General features: G+C 28.9%; 1 protein-coding gene across 1 annotated transcript; it reads left to right on the top strand.

Annotated features, from left to right (window-relative positions):
* The first annotated feature begins 2,034 nt into the window (after positions 1-2,034).
* On the top strand, positions 2,035-4,191 carry LOC132925257 (uncharacterized). The gene is made up of 2 exons (XM_060989664.1): positions 2,035-2,178; positions 3,482-4,191. The coding sequence occupies exons 1-2, from the start codon at positions 2,055-2,057 to the stop codon at positions 4,189-4,191; spliced, it is 834 nt and encodes a 277-aa protein (XP_060845647.1). The 5' UTR covers positions 2,035-2,054.
* The last annotated feature ends 13,073 nt before the right edge of the window (positions 4,192-17,264 follow it).

Genomic DNA, 17,264 nt, shown 5'->3' with positions numbered 1-17,264 from the left:
AGGAATCCAGGAATCCTGTACACAATGATTATGGTGTGGGGTGGTGTTTGTCACAGTTGGGCCTGTGTGTGTTTGTTCGAAAGAGAAATAAATTTATACGAGTATAATATACATACAGGTACACAAGGCTACAACGTTAATAATATCATCTACGACGCAGTTTTTCGTTGGAATTTCGAATTCCAATATTTTATAATGTTATACAGTAGAACCTCGATTATCCGTCTTTCTCGGTTAACCGTCAGGTCACACTTGCATGGACTACTTACGCGTTGCAGTAAAATCTTATCGCCCTGTGTATGAGTAGGTTATAAATAATAATATATATAATCCGAAACTTTCCGGCAATATCTACTAGATACACGATAGGTACATATTATGAATATATAATATATATTATGGATGAGATAAAAACAGTTAATTGCGATAGTGATCGCATTTTATTTTTGAAAAGTCAATTAGTTATATATTACACGCGTGTTCGTTCGCTTGACTGTTCGCGTTTTTAGTCTCTTTGTGTGCAAATATTTTAAGTATGTCATAATTACTAAAAAAAAAAAATAATTATTTGTTCATTTATTTGCCAATTTGCTAGATCTCTTTCTATATATAACGAAAAACAATTAATAAATCTACTCTGAATAACCATACTGTAATGGTACTTAACCAAATCGTAATGCGGCGCATTGATGAAAATGACTTTTTATATGTTCCTGATGAGTGATGAGATTGATATGGTTATTGCAACTTGAATAAATTTGTAAAGATTCGGACATATTTCGGTCACAAAATCGTACGGAGCCGTATGGCACTGTATAAGACATCAAAAGCAACACCTAAAATGCAATACGTATAAAAACTATTGGTCAATTTATTTTATTAATCGATGTATAGGCCATAGGGTAGAATAAAGGAACGAGAAACCCAAAGAAAATGACAAGATCTGGCAGTGCACATGTATCGTATACATATTATATATTTATATATATGGTCTCTGACAGGGGATGCAGCTGTCCGCCTTTCTGACGCCGTACTATGTTACTTTAGTTATAAAAATATATTGTCTGTCGAATTAAGATTTCGGCGTATCGTAGAATAAATATTGATAGGTATACTTACCTGCTATTTTAAAAAGTTAAAAATATATTTGAAGGTGCTAATTAAAGTGGAAGCACTAATACACTCTAAGTGTCCTTCTAATTGGGTCTATGTGATCCATAGTGCAAGTATAAAGAGTAATGGACTATACTATTATGAAATCATATTATATTTTCGTTGGCAGCAATATAAGTAATTAGTAGTTTATTGATGATTGATAATCTAATACGTAAGTTGCCACTGGTACACAACGGTCAATAGGTCAATAGGTTGAAATTCTAAACGGTCGTGTTAAACACTTAGTCAACATAATGTTTACCTACTTGGCAGGACACGTAAGTATACTAAAATAAATATAAATAAGTAACTACCATAGTCAATGTTGTAAATAAATTAATAGACAATATTATGTTGACTAAGTGTTTAACCTACAATGTTTATACATTAACAAACATAACTATATAGGTACCTATACCGTTTCCGAAAATCATGTTAACAATATAAAGATTTTAACGGATAATATGAATATATCAAACTATCATTGTTGTGTTAGAGCAGGAAGTGTTTGACCGTGTACGCATGCCTGTATTTGTACGCAGTACTTGCCGGGGGTGGGTAGATGGGGGGTTGGATGGGCTGGCTGATCGATGGATGAGATGGAAGGTAGGAGGGCAGTTTATCCAATAGAATTGCCGGTATTCACCTGGTGCTCCTGTAATCTTGTGGCCTAATGGGTCTTCGATGCGAAACCGGTGGTGGGAACCACCACCACTGTCCACCACACCAACGCCGTAGAAGCCGCCGCCGCCGCTAGGGCATAAAAGGGGATGCACAAGAGCGCCGATCACCATTTCTGTCTCACCTTTATTTCCTGTTAAATTTTTAATTTTATTCCGGACTTTTTTTAAGTACATTTTACTGTTCACAGTACTTTACCTTCGCATCAAACCTACAACATGATGGCGTTTATGGAAACTTTATTGTTACTGCTAGCAGTAACATTCCCCATACAAGCGATTTCCTATGCTCCTGATGTGTTGCCGCTGACAAAATCAGAAGCAAAGTTCCCGGATCAACAAGGTAAAAAATTATAATCCTTATCATTATAAAATATTTAAAATATTATTTTTTGTGCATGTATAATATATATTTGAATTTATTGTTAAAACGTATTACTTTAATTTACCATTACTAATGTTACTATTTAATTTTGTTTTATTATTTTTAAACATTATAATTGTATTTCATATTTTATTTATTTGCTTTTAATTTTTTTAATTTTTTTCTACCGTGATTGTTATAAATACTGCATAACTACTTTATACAATCTAATATTTCACAATTTTACTGTACTAATAATAAAAAATAATAATAATGGTAAATGGTAAAAAAAATGATATGATATGCAGAGGATATTAGCTATTATATAGATTTGGTGATATTTAATTTTAAGCTTATATTATACTAAGTAGCAAAAAAATATTTTTTATATGTTTAAAAAAACGTTGAAAAATAGTTTATTCATTATTTTATAAACTTAAAAAAATGTTCAAATGGCCAGATTTCCATTCAAAATAAAATGTTAAAATATTATTTTAAATGAAAAAAAATTTTAAATGTTCAAATTATGTAAAAAATATTAAAATTTATTCTTAGAAATCATTTAAAAATATTTTTTTTAACTTTATTTAAATTTTAAAATGATGAAAAATAGATTTTTAAAATACTCATTGTGTTTCAATTTATTATAAGTATCTATAAATAATTAGAAAATAATAGTTATAATATGAACAAATTCTTTGTTTCTTAATTAATTAATTATAATATTTATAAAACAAATAATAAGTCTGTTTCTATGGTATGAATAAGGTTATTAAAAAAAATTAAAATTAGATAAGTTATATTAGTTCATGCCCGCTTGGTCGTAATGTTTTTGATTGTTCGAATTGTTGTTAGAATTTTCCTGTAATAGTGACATTTTGTATTGATTAACAATGTCTCCAGTGTTATCCTGCTTTTTTTTTTTTTAATACGACTTCAATCCTTTTAAAAAATATATATATTATGCACATTAATTACAATAAATTAAAATTATATACTTTTTAAAATTATTTATATTTTTGCATTATGTTTAGATTTAAAATTGAAACAGAAATTAAAATACTATTTTTTTTCAATTACAATTATTGTGATTTTACTTATAAGTCATAAAAAAAATTTTAGGTGAAAACATTTTATATAATATGTTGCTTGTGGGTCTTAGAGAAAAAACAAATATTGCGCTAACATCCTCTTAAATATGAAATGTGTAAATATTTATTTATGTTTTATTAACACTTTAGTTCGCAAATACCTATCGCTTTTACATAATTTTAATAAATAGATTTACATTTGGATGGAAGTTCACGGAAGAAAAGATGTTTTGGAAACTCAGAAACAACTACAGCAGCTCCATACGTGGACCCAGAGTTCGGACACCCCCCCAAAGCATGGGATCCGGTCGAACCATTCGCTAAAACCAACACGTACTTTGGTACGACACCTAGCCCTGATAGCCGAAGTATTGAGAAAAGGATGTCTACAAATAAATTCTTGGGATTATTTAATTTCCGACGAGAACGCCGTAGTACATTAACTGAACAGCAACAATCAAAACTGCCGACAGTATTGGCTGAAAACCAGGATATGTCAAAGAAGGAAGATAACAATAATACTAAAAAAACCAATGAAGACACAACATTTGATCAAACTTTGAAGAATTGGTTTTCTATGAATATCATGGATAACAAATTTAAGAATACAAATTACGAGGAAGAAAAAGCCCTTAAAAAGATTAAGATTCAAGAACATGTAGGCAATATAATACGCCGGTGGAATGTTATGCGGGCTCTTGCAACAATTGAACATCGTAGATGGAATCAGTCAAATAAATATATTAAAGATAATACATTTAATATATTCCCCGACACCAGTATGACGCCAGTAACATCCCCATCTCCTATAAAGTATTTCGAGTTTGCTAACATTGATGAATTCCCTTATAAAGAAGCAGAATTTAAATGGCCGAGTTTAGAACCTAAGTATCGTCTGTAAGAAGCTGAAGTCGATACATGCCTATCCAGGACAACATCACTCCGAAATTTTATAATCATATTTTTTTAAATTTTTTATATACATTTTTTTTATCTCCTTTTAGCTTAATAAAATTTGATTTTATCATTTTATAATTAATTTAAATTTAAATAATATTAGTATCATTATAATTTTATTCATTTTTTAAGCACATCATTATATTTGGCAATGTAACTATTAATTATAAAAAAATATTAATATACAGCTTTTATTTTAGTTACTAAGATTTTATTGTCTAATAAACTATTTTTTTTTACAATATCTATGATTCATTCTTTATCAACAAAAATGTTTTTGTTCATGTATAATTACTTACCTATTACACTAATATTATTATTAATACTAGTCAAAATTTCAGTCTAAAAAATCATCATTCAGTAAGTACATTTAACATTATAATTTATATATGTATTATGTATTTTATTTTAAGGTGTCGTCGTTAATATATTAAATTAACAATAATTAGTACTTATAATGAAGTAAATGATACATATTGCCCACCTTTGGCTCCGTGTAGCCCACCACAGTCATTATCATTTTTATGTGAAAAATATTATATTATATCATATATTTATATATGATATAATATTTATATATTCATTATCACTTCTCTATTACGATAGATATTAGATAATGTGTATAAAGAAGATATCAAAAATTATATCAAATAAGAAAAATAAATACAAGTAGTTAGTACTTATTATGCTTTATGTTAGATATTTAAAATGTGTTGTATGAATTTTTAATTAATTTAATATAAGTTAAAGGTATTAGTATATAAGATTGAGGAGTTATACATTTTTAATTAAAAAAGAAGTATTTAATTACTATAATAAACTATTATAATAATAATCAAACAACATTTTTACATTTATTTTTAAACATAATAAATTAACAATTTCAATGTATTTAAAAATAATTCATATATTTATGCAGACACATATTATGTTATGTAACTAGGATTCACTACTTACAACTAAGACTAAGCCTACATAAAAAATAAAAGCTTATATACTTCCTAAAGTAATAAAAGGTCTGTTCACACAATTTATTTTTGTTTTAAAATTGTATGATGCCATGATCGTCCTCCGCCTACTATTTAAGGTTTTCTTCTCATTAAAAATAAATAATTACTAATCAATCTATGTATACTAAAAAAAGTCTAAAACAGGTAAGTTATTTTAATTACATAAATAAATAACTTGAATAAAATAATTGGAATAACTCTAAAAGTGACAACAAATCACCTACATCCGACGACTGAAATTACAATTTATTTTAAACAAGTAGTGTGAGGAACTTAGTCCTGTCTTATCAATTTTATGTGGGAAGGGAGCTTATGTGGGAGCTATGTGCTGTGAGCACTTTGTAGATACAGCTAACACAACTTCTCATTTATAAATAATTATTATATATATATTAATATTAATATTATTATTATTATATTTTATATATAATACAGAAATATATTTCATTCCTTATTAACTTCAAAAGATATAAGGTATACTATATTACTATGTGTAATCAAAACTAACAATTTGCATTTGTTCATTTAATTTGAATAAAAACTTAATACTACAAACAGTAATTGAAATATGAAGAATAATTTTCAAATAAAAAAATAATAATGATAATAAACATCAAATTATTTAAATAATTATTTATTTATATAATTGAATCTGTTGTGTATTTAAAAATTAATATTTATTACAAAAATCTATTATAATTCATAATAATTTAGAAGTTATCAGGTATCACAATCGCTTATAACCATACATTTAATACGTATAAGTTTTCTTCTCATTAAAAAAAAATAATAATTACAAATCCATCTATGTATACTGAAAAAATTGTAGAACAGGTAAGTTATTTTAATTACATAAATAAATGACTGGAATACATAATTGAGATATCTCTCAGTGATAGACAAATCACCTACATCCGACAACTGAAATTACAATTTATTTTAAACAAATACTGTGAAGAACTTAATCCTGTCTTATCAATTTGATGCAAACAGGGAGGGTGACTATAGTCCTTGAGCCTTTTCAACATACAGCCTACTCAACTTCTCATTTATAATTAATAATTATATTTATATTATTATAATTATTATATTTTAATTATAAAACAGAAAAATATTTCATTCCGTATTAATATAGAAAGTTATCAGGTGACTATGTAATTGTGTATAATCAAAAAAAAAACAATTTTCATTTGATCATTGCATATTTGCATTTGAATTAAAATTTAATACTACTAAAGGCAATTGAAATTAGAATGAAAAATGTCCTAAAAAAAAATATTTTACATACTTATTAGATTCTGTTGTTTATTTAAAAATTGAAATATAATACAGAAATTTGCATTTCTTTGTCGCATTTGAATTAAAAGTTAAAACTACTAACTGCAATCAAAATTTGAATGAAAAATTTCATAAAAAAAATATAAAATTAATGGTTTACACCAACTGATTTAAACAATGATTTATTTTACAAAAAAAAAATATTCGTACACACTTAATTGAGTTTATTGTAGATTTCAAAAATAATATTTAACAGAAATACCTATTTTTCATATTCTGTACCTGTATTAACTTTGAAAGTTATAAAGTGTATATAGTGACTGTGTGTAAACAAAAATAAGAATTTTGAATTTTTTTATTGCATTCTAATTAAAATGTAATACTACTAACAACAATAGAAATTTGAATGAAAAATTTCCTAAAAAATAAATAAAATTGATGGTAAACATCAAGTTCTTTATAACTGATTTATTTTACAAAAATAATCTATTTAAAAATTAAAATATAATATAAAAGTATATATATTTAATTTGGTATAATCTTATTACCATATGACTAGGTACATGTAACAATAAATAACATTTTGCATTTTTTCATTGCATTTGAATTAAAATTTTCCTAAAAATAAATAAAATTGATGGTAAACATCAATTTCTTTATAACAATGATTTATTTTACAAATATAAAATATTTATATATACTTAATTGATTCTGTTATTTATTTAAAAATTAAAATATAATACAGAAATATGTTTCATTCCGATTCCGTTGAACTTAGAAATATTATAATATTATGTACCTATTTGTTATACACTGAGTCGACTTACCTATTCGCTGGTCTTGTGGATCATGAGCGCTGCATACAAATGATGAGTGTAGCGTGTAAGTATAAATTATACCGTTTAATACTTTAATGTGCACGTTTTAACAATAATCTCGATTGGCGAAAAGATAAATTGTGGTTTTTCCGTATAATATTATATGTAATATATATAGCACCAAAACACTTTGCATAACTCCGTGTAAAAAAGCTGAGTTAAAAAAAATCCTGTAGTGACATTACATTTATAGCGGTAATGATTAAACCTTTAAAAGACGTGATATAATATGGAAACTAAGAATAAAATACCATTTTTAATATTATAAATACCTATGGAGACAAATAAGATCAATTGTAAAGTTAAAGTTAAAGTGTAATAAATTTTGTGTAACGTGTAACAGTAACATACCGCTCTCGTTCTTTTTTTTATTACTCTGGCAATAGTAGAACATTTTTTCCGTTTTAAGTTTTAACAGTTAGATAATAAGTGCGTGCGTATATCGGTGCGTTTTTGAGTCAGTCTACCCAAAACTGGTTCTGTCATAGCAGTTTTTCGATTTTGATTAATAAGCGTCTGCCGTATATTTCTTGCGTCTAGTCTTATTACGTAAGTTTATTTTAAATTTTTATCGGCACAACGGTTACACCAACTGTGCTATCTCGTTGTCCTATTATCTTAATTGTTTTGCCGATAAGGTCCGCGCTGCTCCGCACACGGTATATACATCGCGTGCGTATTGACTTCCACTTCTCGACCTTATATACACTGTGTGCTAAGTGGTCATTATTTTTGTCAGTATGGGTAAACCAACTACTCGTAATAATACTACTAATACTTCAAATAAAGTCACCACTAGGTCTACTTCGTCCATGCCTCCTTCAAATAATGACATTATGGTTGCTCTTGATAAACTTCGTGGTGAAGTTTTATCTTCAAATAAAATTATTTCGTCCACTCAAACCTTACAATTTGAGGAATTGAAAAAAAACCTGAAGTAACTATCTTTGCAAATTATTGAATTAAAGGCTGAAAATACCACCTTACGCAGTGAACTTAATATTCTTAAAGGTAAAATTACGTCTTTGGAGGATGCTGGTTCACCTAGCCAAAGCTCCCATGTTATCTCCCAGGTGTTACAGGAAAGCTTTGAGCGTCAAAGATGCTCTTTAAATACAATTATTTATGGTGTACCTGAGTCCTCTTCGGCTTCGGCAGCCCAGCGGATTTCGGATGATTGTTCTTCCATTCGCAGTTTGCTTGAACCTCATAGTTTAATCATTCCGGATAACTCCAAAGTTATTCGTCTTAGTAAAGTTGTTGCTGGAAAATCTCGTCCAATCAAACTGTTGTGTGGTAGCAGTGAGTCCTCTAGTAAACTGGTTTCCGACTTTAGAGATTTGGTGAAAAATGGTATTCAATTTCCTACGGGTTTCCGTATAGTCAGTGATAAAACGTTGATGCAACGTACTCTGCTTCGGTCCTGTTATGCTGAGCTTGAAAATCGCAAGTTAAATGGTGAAACAAATCTTGAAATTTCTTACGTCAATGGTGCACCTCAAGTACGTGTTGCCAAATCAAAAAACACTGGATTCCATCATCATGCAAGTCATCGTTAACCAAGTCAGTTAGTGGTCTGCCAGTTCGTGGATTTTATCAAAATTGTCGTGGTCTCCGATCCAAATTAGTAAATCTTAGATGTAATGCCGCTGCGCTTGATCACATTTTTATTATTTTATCTGAAACATGGCTAACTAATGGTATTTTTGATAATGAACTTACATAATTATAATATTTTTAGATGTGATAGATCCTCTCTTACTAGCAATTGTTCTCTCGGGGGAGGTGTCCTTATTGGCGTTCGAAAGGATATCCCTTCTTCTCTTATAACCGTCTCCGAATTAAATGTTGAATAAATTTTTGTTCGTTTTTTCTTTAATAAAATTAACTTCTTAATAAGTTGTGTATATATCCCTCCTCAATCCCCACTCAATGTCTATCAATCTCATATTAACTCTGTTGAACATGTTCTTAATCTTTATCCTAATTATAAATATTTGTTTTGTGGCGATTACAACTTACCCGAAGTCGTATGGGATAATGATGACTCTGGATTAATCTTCTCGTCCTCCCATTGTTGTGCTCCGTGTGTCCCCGAGTTTTTTGCCTCTAATTGTTTTTTTCAAAATAACAGCAACCTTAATAAGCATGGATCCTTATTAGACTTAGTATTTAGTAATGTTGATTCTCTTTCAGTCAATGAATCTTTAGATTCATTAGTGCCACCAGACCCCTACCACCCCCCCTCTATCTATCAATTTTTATAATAACATCCATGTTCCTGGTTTAAATAGCACTCACTCCTTCTTCGATTTTGATAATGCTGACTATATTAATATATATAATTTTATTTCTAGTTTTGATTGGCCCTCTACTCTATCTGCTCTCAGTGTTGATTCAGCTTTTAATACCTTATACGATGCTTTTCACCAGTCTGTACTACGCTTTGTCCCTAAGCGCCATTTTAAGCAGTCTACCTTCCCTGTCTGGTTTACGAGTGAGTTAAAACAAATTTTATTCATGAAGAAAAAGGCTCATGCTAAATTTAAGTCCACTTTTAACCCTGTTGATTACAGACACTTTTCACTTCTTAGGGCCCGTTATAAGTACGTATCGAAAAAATTGTATCGTGAATTTGTTGATCGAACGGAACTATCAATTAATGCTAATCCTTCCAATTTTTGGAAATTTATAAAGAAACAACGCTACAATTCTGATATTCCTAAAACATTAACGCTTAATGGTGCTTCAAGTTCTAATGAACAGGATGCAGCTGACATGTTCGCCTCATACTTTAAATCTGTATACTCATGTGATGTCGTTAATGATGATGTGAATGATCTTAAGATTCTATCTTTTGACCTACCTAATAATGCATACTTCACTGTTGATGACGTTTTTCATAGTCTTTCTAAGTTGTCTGGTGCAAAAAATGTAGGTCCTGATGGACTCCCCGGCGTTTTTCTATTTCAGTTGCGTTCTATTATAGCCTATCCTTTATTTTTGCTGTTCAGGCGTTCTCTTGATGAGGGTATTTTTCCCACTATTCTTAAATTCAGTTCTGTCACGCCAGTACATAAATCAGGTATCAAATCCGATATATCTAATTTTAGACCTATCTCTATTCAGTCTCACCTATCAAAACTATTTGAATCCTTGGTTTTAAACAGTATTAAACCATCAGTAAACAATATCCTTATTGAAGATCAACATGGGTTTCGTCCGGGAAGATCAACTACTACATGCAACTTAGTTTTTTCCAATTTTGTATTTGACTCTTTTAAAAAACGGTCTCAAGTTGATGTAGTTTATACTGACTTAGCCAAAGCGTTTGACACTGTTAATCATAGTGTCTTACTGAGAATTCTCGAAACGTCTGGTTTTGGTGAACCTTTGCTCTCCTGGTTTGGTTCTTTTTTAACAAATAGGCTACAATGGGTAAAATTATTTGGCGTCAAGTCAAATATCTTTTCGTCTACGTCTGGTGTTCCCCAAGGTGGACATTTATCACCGATTCTATTTTTACTGTTTGTCAATAGTGTACGTAACGCCTTGCCTTTGTGTAAACTTTTGTGTTTTGCAGATGATATGAAGCTCTATATGAAAATAAACTCAGCAGCTGATTGTGAGAACCTCCAAAGTAGCCTTGATTGTTTTGTTAGTTGGTGTTTTAAAATAGGCCTTAAAGTCAATGCTTCAAAGTGCCGAGTCATGACGTTTACTCGTTCTCGTTCTACTATCCTTTTTGACTACAATATCTCAGGTTTGACAATTGAACGCGTTGATAATCTAATCGATCTGGGTTTTAAATTATCTAGTACCCTTAGTCCTAGTCCTCATATTGCTATGATTACTAGTAGAGCATTTAAAGTTTTAGGGTTCATTATGCGTCTATCTAAAGACTTTAAATTGTCAAAATCGTTAAAATCACTATATTGCGCTTTAGTTCGTCCTATTTTAGAATACGGGTCGGTTGTCTGGGATCCGTACACTGTTTCTGATATTAACCAACTCGAACGTGTTCAACTTAGATTTTTAAGATTTTGTTGTTTTGTGTTAGGCATTCCCCATTTAGCTCACGATTATACTAATATCGCTAACGTACTTGGCCTGCCTACTCTAGCTGAACAAAGAAGAACTTTAAATTTAAAATTTATTCGTGGTCTAATTACTAACCATATTGATTCCTCTTGCTTGCTTTCCCAAATTAACTTCAAAGTTCCTTCGCATGTATCTCGTACTCATGTGACCTTCCTTATTCCTTCCGCCAACACAAATTATTTTCAAAATGAGCCTTTAAGGCGAATTATGTCACTTGCCCATAAGGACCCCTCTTTTGATGATAATTTGTTCTAATGTTTCTTAAACACTGTTAATAAACTCTTAAGTTTAATATAAGCGTTTTAATTGTTTAAAAACTGTCTTATTATAATTGTAATTCTGTTATTTACATATATTATTTTACTTTTCAATTTTCTACTATTATTCTAATATATTGTACTGTACTTAATGTTATAGGGGAAACCCGTATATTGTAAAATAAAAATAAAAATAAAATAAAATAGTGGGTAAAAATTTGTATTATGTCAACTTAATTAAGACTATTACCTGTTACATTAAGAAAATTAAGAGCCAACATTTACCAGCTACCTATTGAAATTGTTGAAAACTGAAGTTAAAAATGAACTAAAAAAAAATCAAGAGGAAGGACACAGCACTAAACTAGATTTTAAAAGTAAATGTGATAGTTTTTATAAAATCTACCAATTTACATTTACAATTGGTATGAATGGATCTATTATAATTCCGAATTAAAAGACTTTTTATGGGTGACACTTACTCCAAAATAATCATCACTTAGAATAATAAAGCATTTAATACGATTTTTAACTACAACTTATAACATGATTTACATTGACTAAAACCATTTTTTTGAAAAATTTAAAATGTTCAAAAATATTTCAAAGAACAAAGTGAAGAATGACATAACATATCACTTGAATAACGTTGGTTATCAGCTTTTAAAGAACTTAATATAAAATTTTATTATCTATTAATAGTTATTGAATTTTATTTTTCATTGCCTGGGTCAAATACAGCAGCAGAACGCTTGTTTTCATTAATGAATGGTACATCAAACAAAATCTCGAAATAAATTAGATGTAAGTACAGTTGAGGCTTCATTAATAGTTAAAACAAGTTTTAATAACATGTCTTTTTTAAATTAAAATTATTTTTCTTGTATACGTGCGTTTTGCTTTCTGGACTGCCTTAATTGGACAGAACATTCCATTTTCATCAAACTTCGACACATATGGCGATTTTTAGTTATTTTGCTCAATAATGGTGCAGAAAAACGTTTTAGTAAACAGTTGTGGTCCATTTTTAATGTATGCTGCACTTTCTCATACGTATTTTAAAACCACCTGGCTTGATAAATAATGATATTTGAACAAAATAAATCAGAATGTGAATCGCCAGACAGTGAAGATATAAATAATTATTTTGATTGGTCAAAAAAATAACTTTAAAGTAACTCTTCTTTTAAAACAGGAAACATCAAATTTTTAACCAAAAATCTAATTAGAAAAGTATTTGTGAAATTTAACATACCACTGTTAAGCAGTGGAGCTGTATAACTTGTCTTTAGTAATGATAGTGCCGTATTGCCTAAAAAAAAAAGAGGGAAAATTACTGATGAAAACTTCAAAAATATATTTATGCTTAAATGTAACAAATATTTAATCTGAAAATATTATAATATTTTTTTCAAATAAATACTTTTTAAATTCCTAGTTTAGTTCTTAGGTATGTATTGTTTTTAATTGTGCCAACCTTAATGTAAGATTATATTATATGTTTGTATAAATTATATGAGGATATGAACCATGAATCTTGGAGTGTAAATTAATTATAACAGATATTTATTATTGTAAATTATATATTTTCATAGTGATATAGGTAGATGGGTATATTAAAATTTACAATCACAATATATTTAAAACAAAAATATTTTAATAGCATTCCAATTATTTTATTCAGAATACATATTTGGAATACTATTTTTCAAATGTGAGTATTTATTCCAAAAGATTTTAAAAAGTTTTTTACCAAATACTGCCTATTATTTTCTATCATAATACTTATTTGATTTTATAATGTTCTCAGTCATTTACACAATATCTTGATCAAAACTATAATATCAAAATTCACTTCACTTTGAAATGATCAGTTTAAAAAAAACAGAGGATATAACCAATCATTATTAGGTGTTATGGTATACATATTGTGAACTATCAACAAATTAAAATTAAAACATAACATTTTTATTAATATTGTTGTATTACTATTACTATTAATAAATATTTATTTTACCGAAAAATATTCCATAGATGTTCCTTGGATTTCAATTTTGTTAAATTATTTTTAGAACAGATTCTTGATTATCATTTGCTGAACGACACTTTTCTTAGACGAGTCTTCTAGCCATGACCCTACGTACATTTCTGGTTTGAACACTTCAATAGGTAGGCCGTTAAATTTAATAAACATTGAACTGGATTGAAATTAAAAGCGATGCTCTTAAATTTTTTATAATATTATTAATGAGGCTAAATCTCCTTTCACATTCAGCTGTTGAACATTGTTGGCAACGATAGATACAATTGTATTTAAAATGGGTTTTAATTTTTTTGGTATCAATTCATTACCGTATCATGGTCCCAATATGCATAAATATATTTTATTTTATTTCACTACAACAGAGGGTATACGACCATACCCAGAAAGTATACGGTGTTTATTCGTAATGATCAGAAGGTATACAGAGTATACCGCTAAATACCCTCCACTACAGTACTGAGTGTGTAATTTGAAACCTTAAATTATCTGCATTATATTCCAGTGAAATTACTACTAGATACTTCATTTTCATGTGTTTGACTATTACCTTGATTTCCTATGGCTGAACTTATTTAATTCAGTCACCCAAAACAACTGTAACGTTAAAAATAATGTCTGTACAATGTTGACTTGAAATGTTTTGTTCATCATTTTGCACATTGTTATTACTATTTCTACTGGTTAAGTTCATCATTAGTAGTTGTAACCTATGTTTTTCCATCATGCTTAAGCTAATGAAATGATGGATAATTTTAATACATATTAAAACAGTATTTTAATATTCTAAAACTAACTTTCTATCTATTATAACTATTTGTACATACATAAAAAGTATTTAATACGGTTTAGTAAATTATTATTCTTTGCAATATAATGTAATTTAAGCAATAACAATGTAAGTACAATAAAACACTGAACAATTTCATTTTAGTTTAGTACAATATCACTCATGTAGGTACGTAAGACATTAAATTGAAACTAATTTATTCCATCAAATGCGTTTCTACATATAAAACTATGGTACTAATTTAATTATTTAATTAGGTAATGATTAAACGATTTAAAACAAATTGTTTTGATTATCTATTATTTAACCAAAGTAATTAAAACATCAATCAACCTATATTCTACGATTGGGTTTTTGACGTTTTTCTCACGGACTAAGATAGAGTCTGAAGTTTCTGTGATATATTGTAGTATGCATGGTGATAAGTGAGCCGCGATCGTCATGCGCCAAGTGGACATTTTCATCAGAGCTACTCCAACTGTTTCCCCGCCTAAAATAATTTCAAACGATATAATGTAAGCTATTAAAATTTTTTTTGTTTAATAATAACAATAGTATTTAAAAATAATAATATTAATAACTTATTAAAATAAAAATAAAAATATTTATACAAATAATATCAAAATAATTCGTTGTCATCATCGTCGGCATTCGTGTAGCAAGTGATCTATGCAGTAGAATGATCTGTGAATTCAAGAGGAGTGATCTACGTACAAATTAATAAAAATATATTTTTTTTAATTCTATAAAAATAAAATATTTTTTATTACAAACTATTATATTATCATACAATATTCGTCAAGTATAAAAAAATAAAATATAATTAGCCAAATATAATACAAATTTCAATTACAGTAAACATTTTTAGTATCATTTAAAATTTTAAAAAGTATGTTGAGGATTAATTGATCTCCACCATGCTTCAATCAGATGACGATGTAATAGTTTCAATGTAATGTCATGCATTTTTCGAAGTATTTTCATTTTAAGACTGTTGTCATGTTGTAAGTGTCATTAATGGTTATCGCAACATAATGAATCCACCGCGACACTGCGGTCTGCTGCGATAATGTGCGTATAATAATAGGTAATAATAATTGTAGATCACCAACTACATCTAATATAATACGATAGATTACCTGATACACCTAAAACGAGGTAGTAGATCACCCGCTACACGAATGCTTCATCGACTTCGTCAGTAGATCTATTGTCATGATTAATTGTGATAATAATCGGGTCCAAAATTTCGTCTTGTAAACCTTCCTTCATCAAATCATTTTCTTGAATTTAGTTACATGTTTAGCACATTTTGCCCAATCCTCTATTTGCATCTAAAGACCTATTTAGTATTTACCAAAACTTTTATATCTGCCATTTTGAAAGTGTTATTTTTCGGCGACTACACTCGACTTGCGTCCAGATTAATTAAATTGGATTGTGTTGATAGTGACGAAGAAGAAACATTACCACATTATGACCGCTTTGAAATGCAATTTCATCAAATTTATATATTTTTTTCAATTGGCATCATCAATTTGACTTTTTATCGCAATTCACATAATGTTTCTATGGGAGAAAAGTCCACAGACTTCTCCCTAACCATTTTTGTACCTACATTAGTAACGGTCCAATATGCGACCTACAAATATTACTCGACTTACCGATAAAATCTATAGATTTCTTTATTGCGATTATTACGTTATGGAATTTTATTCTATTTTATTATAGTTCTCCAATACTTACCTTCACTGTCCTCAGCCAGTAAAGTTCCAATTTCACTCGTGCGCATTCGTTTTGTGAATTTTCTTTTTTTCTTTTGACTCAACATGACATCTACTATTGGTCACCTATAAGAGATAAAATGACATGTGTTCAATTTTTAAAAGACCTAGGGTTATGACTGACCAATAATCCGATGACACGCATAAAGATTAGGTTTAGCGATTTTTTTATCGTTGAAAAACAGAACCGAGAAACTTTTTTACCAATTATTAAAAAAAAAAATAAAAACTAGAACGATAATTTATAATGACCAATAGAGAGCGTACTCAACATTAAATCTCATGAATATATTCATCAAACAGTTAACCCACATAGAATTATTTATTAAAGTGGAAGCAGGAGCACACCACAACAAATTTAAGCCTTATGAAGAATTATGAAATCCAAGTACAACATTACAAAAAATGGGACGTCCCTTTTACAAGATAAACAACGTCAAGAAAAGTGGTGGAGGTTGTGTCAAAATCCAAAATCCTTTTTTAATGACTTATTGATCGATATGATATGAAAAAGACATTTTACAACAATACGGACTGAAACAATATAGATAAACATCACTGTATTGGTCGCATATTGGACCGTTACCTGTACATCTGCATTTCTAGTACTGCTTCCGAATTGGTTCGCATGCCTGAAAATTGACATCCGAATTGGTTCCCGACATTCCAAGCAACACATATCCAAATTGGTTCCCGATATTTTTAGGTAGGCGGCACACATCGGAATTGGTTCCGAATACAAACTTTCGAAAAATACGAAGTATAATCTAATCAGGGCTTGAAACCGTTTTTAAAACCAGTATTATATATCGGTAAATATCGATAAAAACCAATATCAAAAACTAAATCAATATCAATACCGAAAAAGATGAAAACCG

The sequence above is a fragment of the Rhopalosiphum padi genome, chromosome 3, assembly GCF_020882245.1.
Source record: "Rhopalosiphum padi isolate XX-2018 chromosome 3, ASM2088224v1, whole genome shotgun sequence".
Taxonomy (NCBI): Eukaryota; Metazoa; Arthropoda; class Insecta; order Hemiptera; family Aphididae; genus Rhopalosiphum; species Rhopalosiphum padi.
This window is presented reverse-complemented; position numbering and strand designations above follow the sequence as displayed.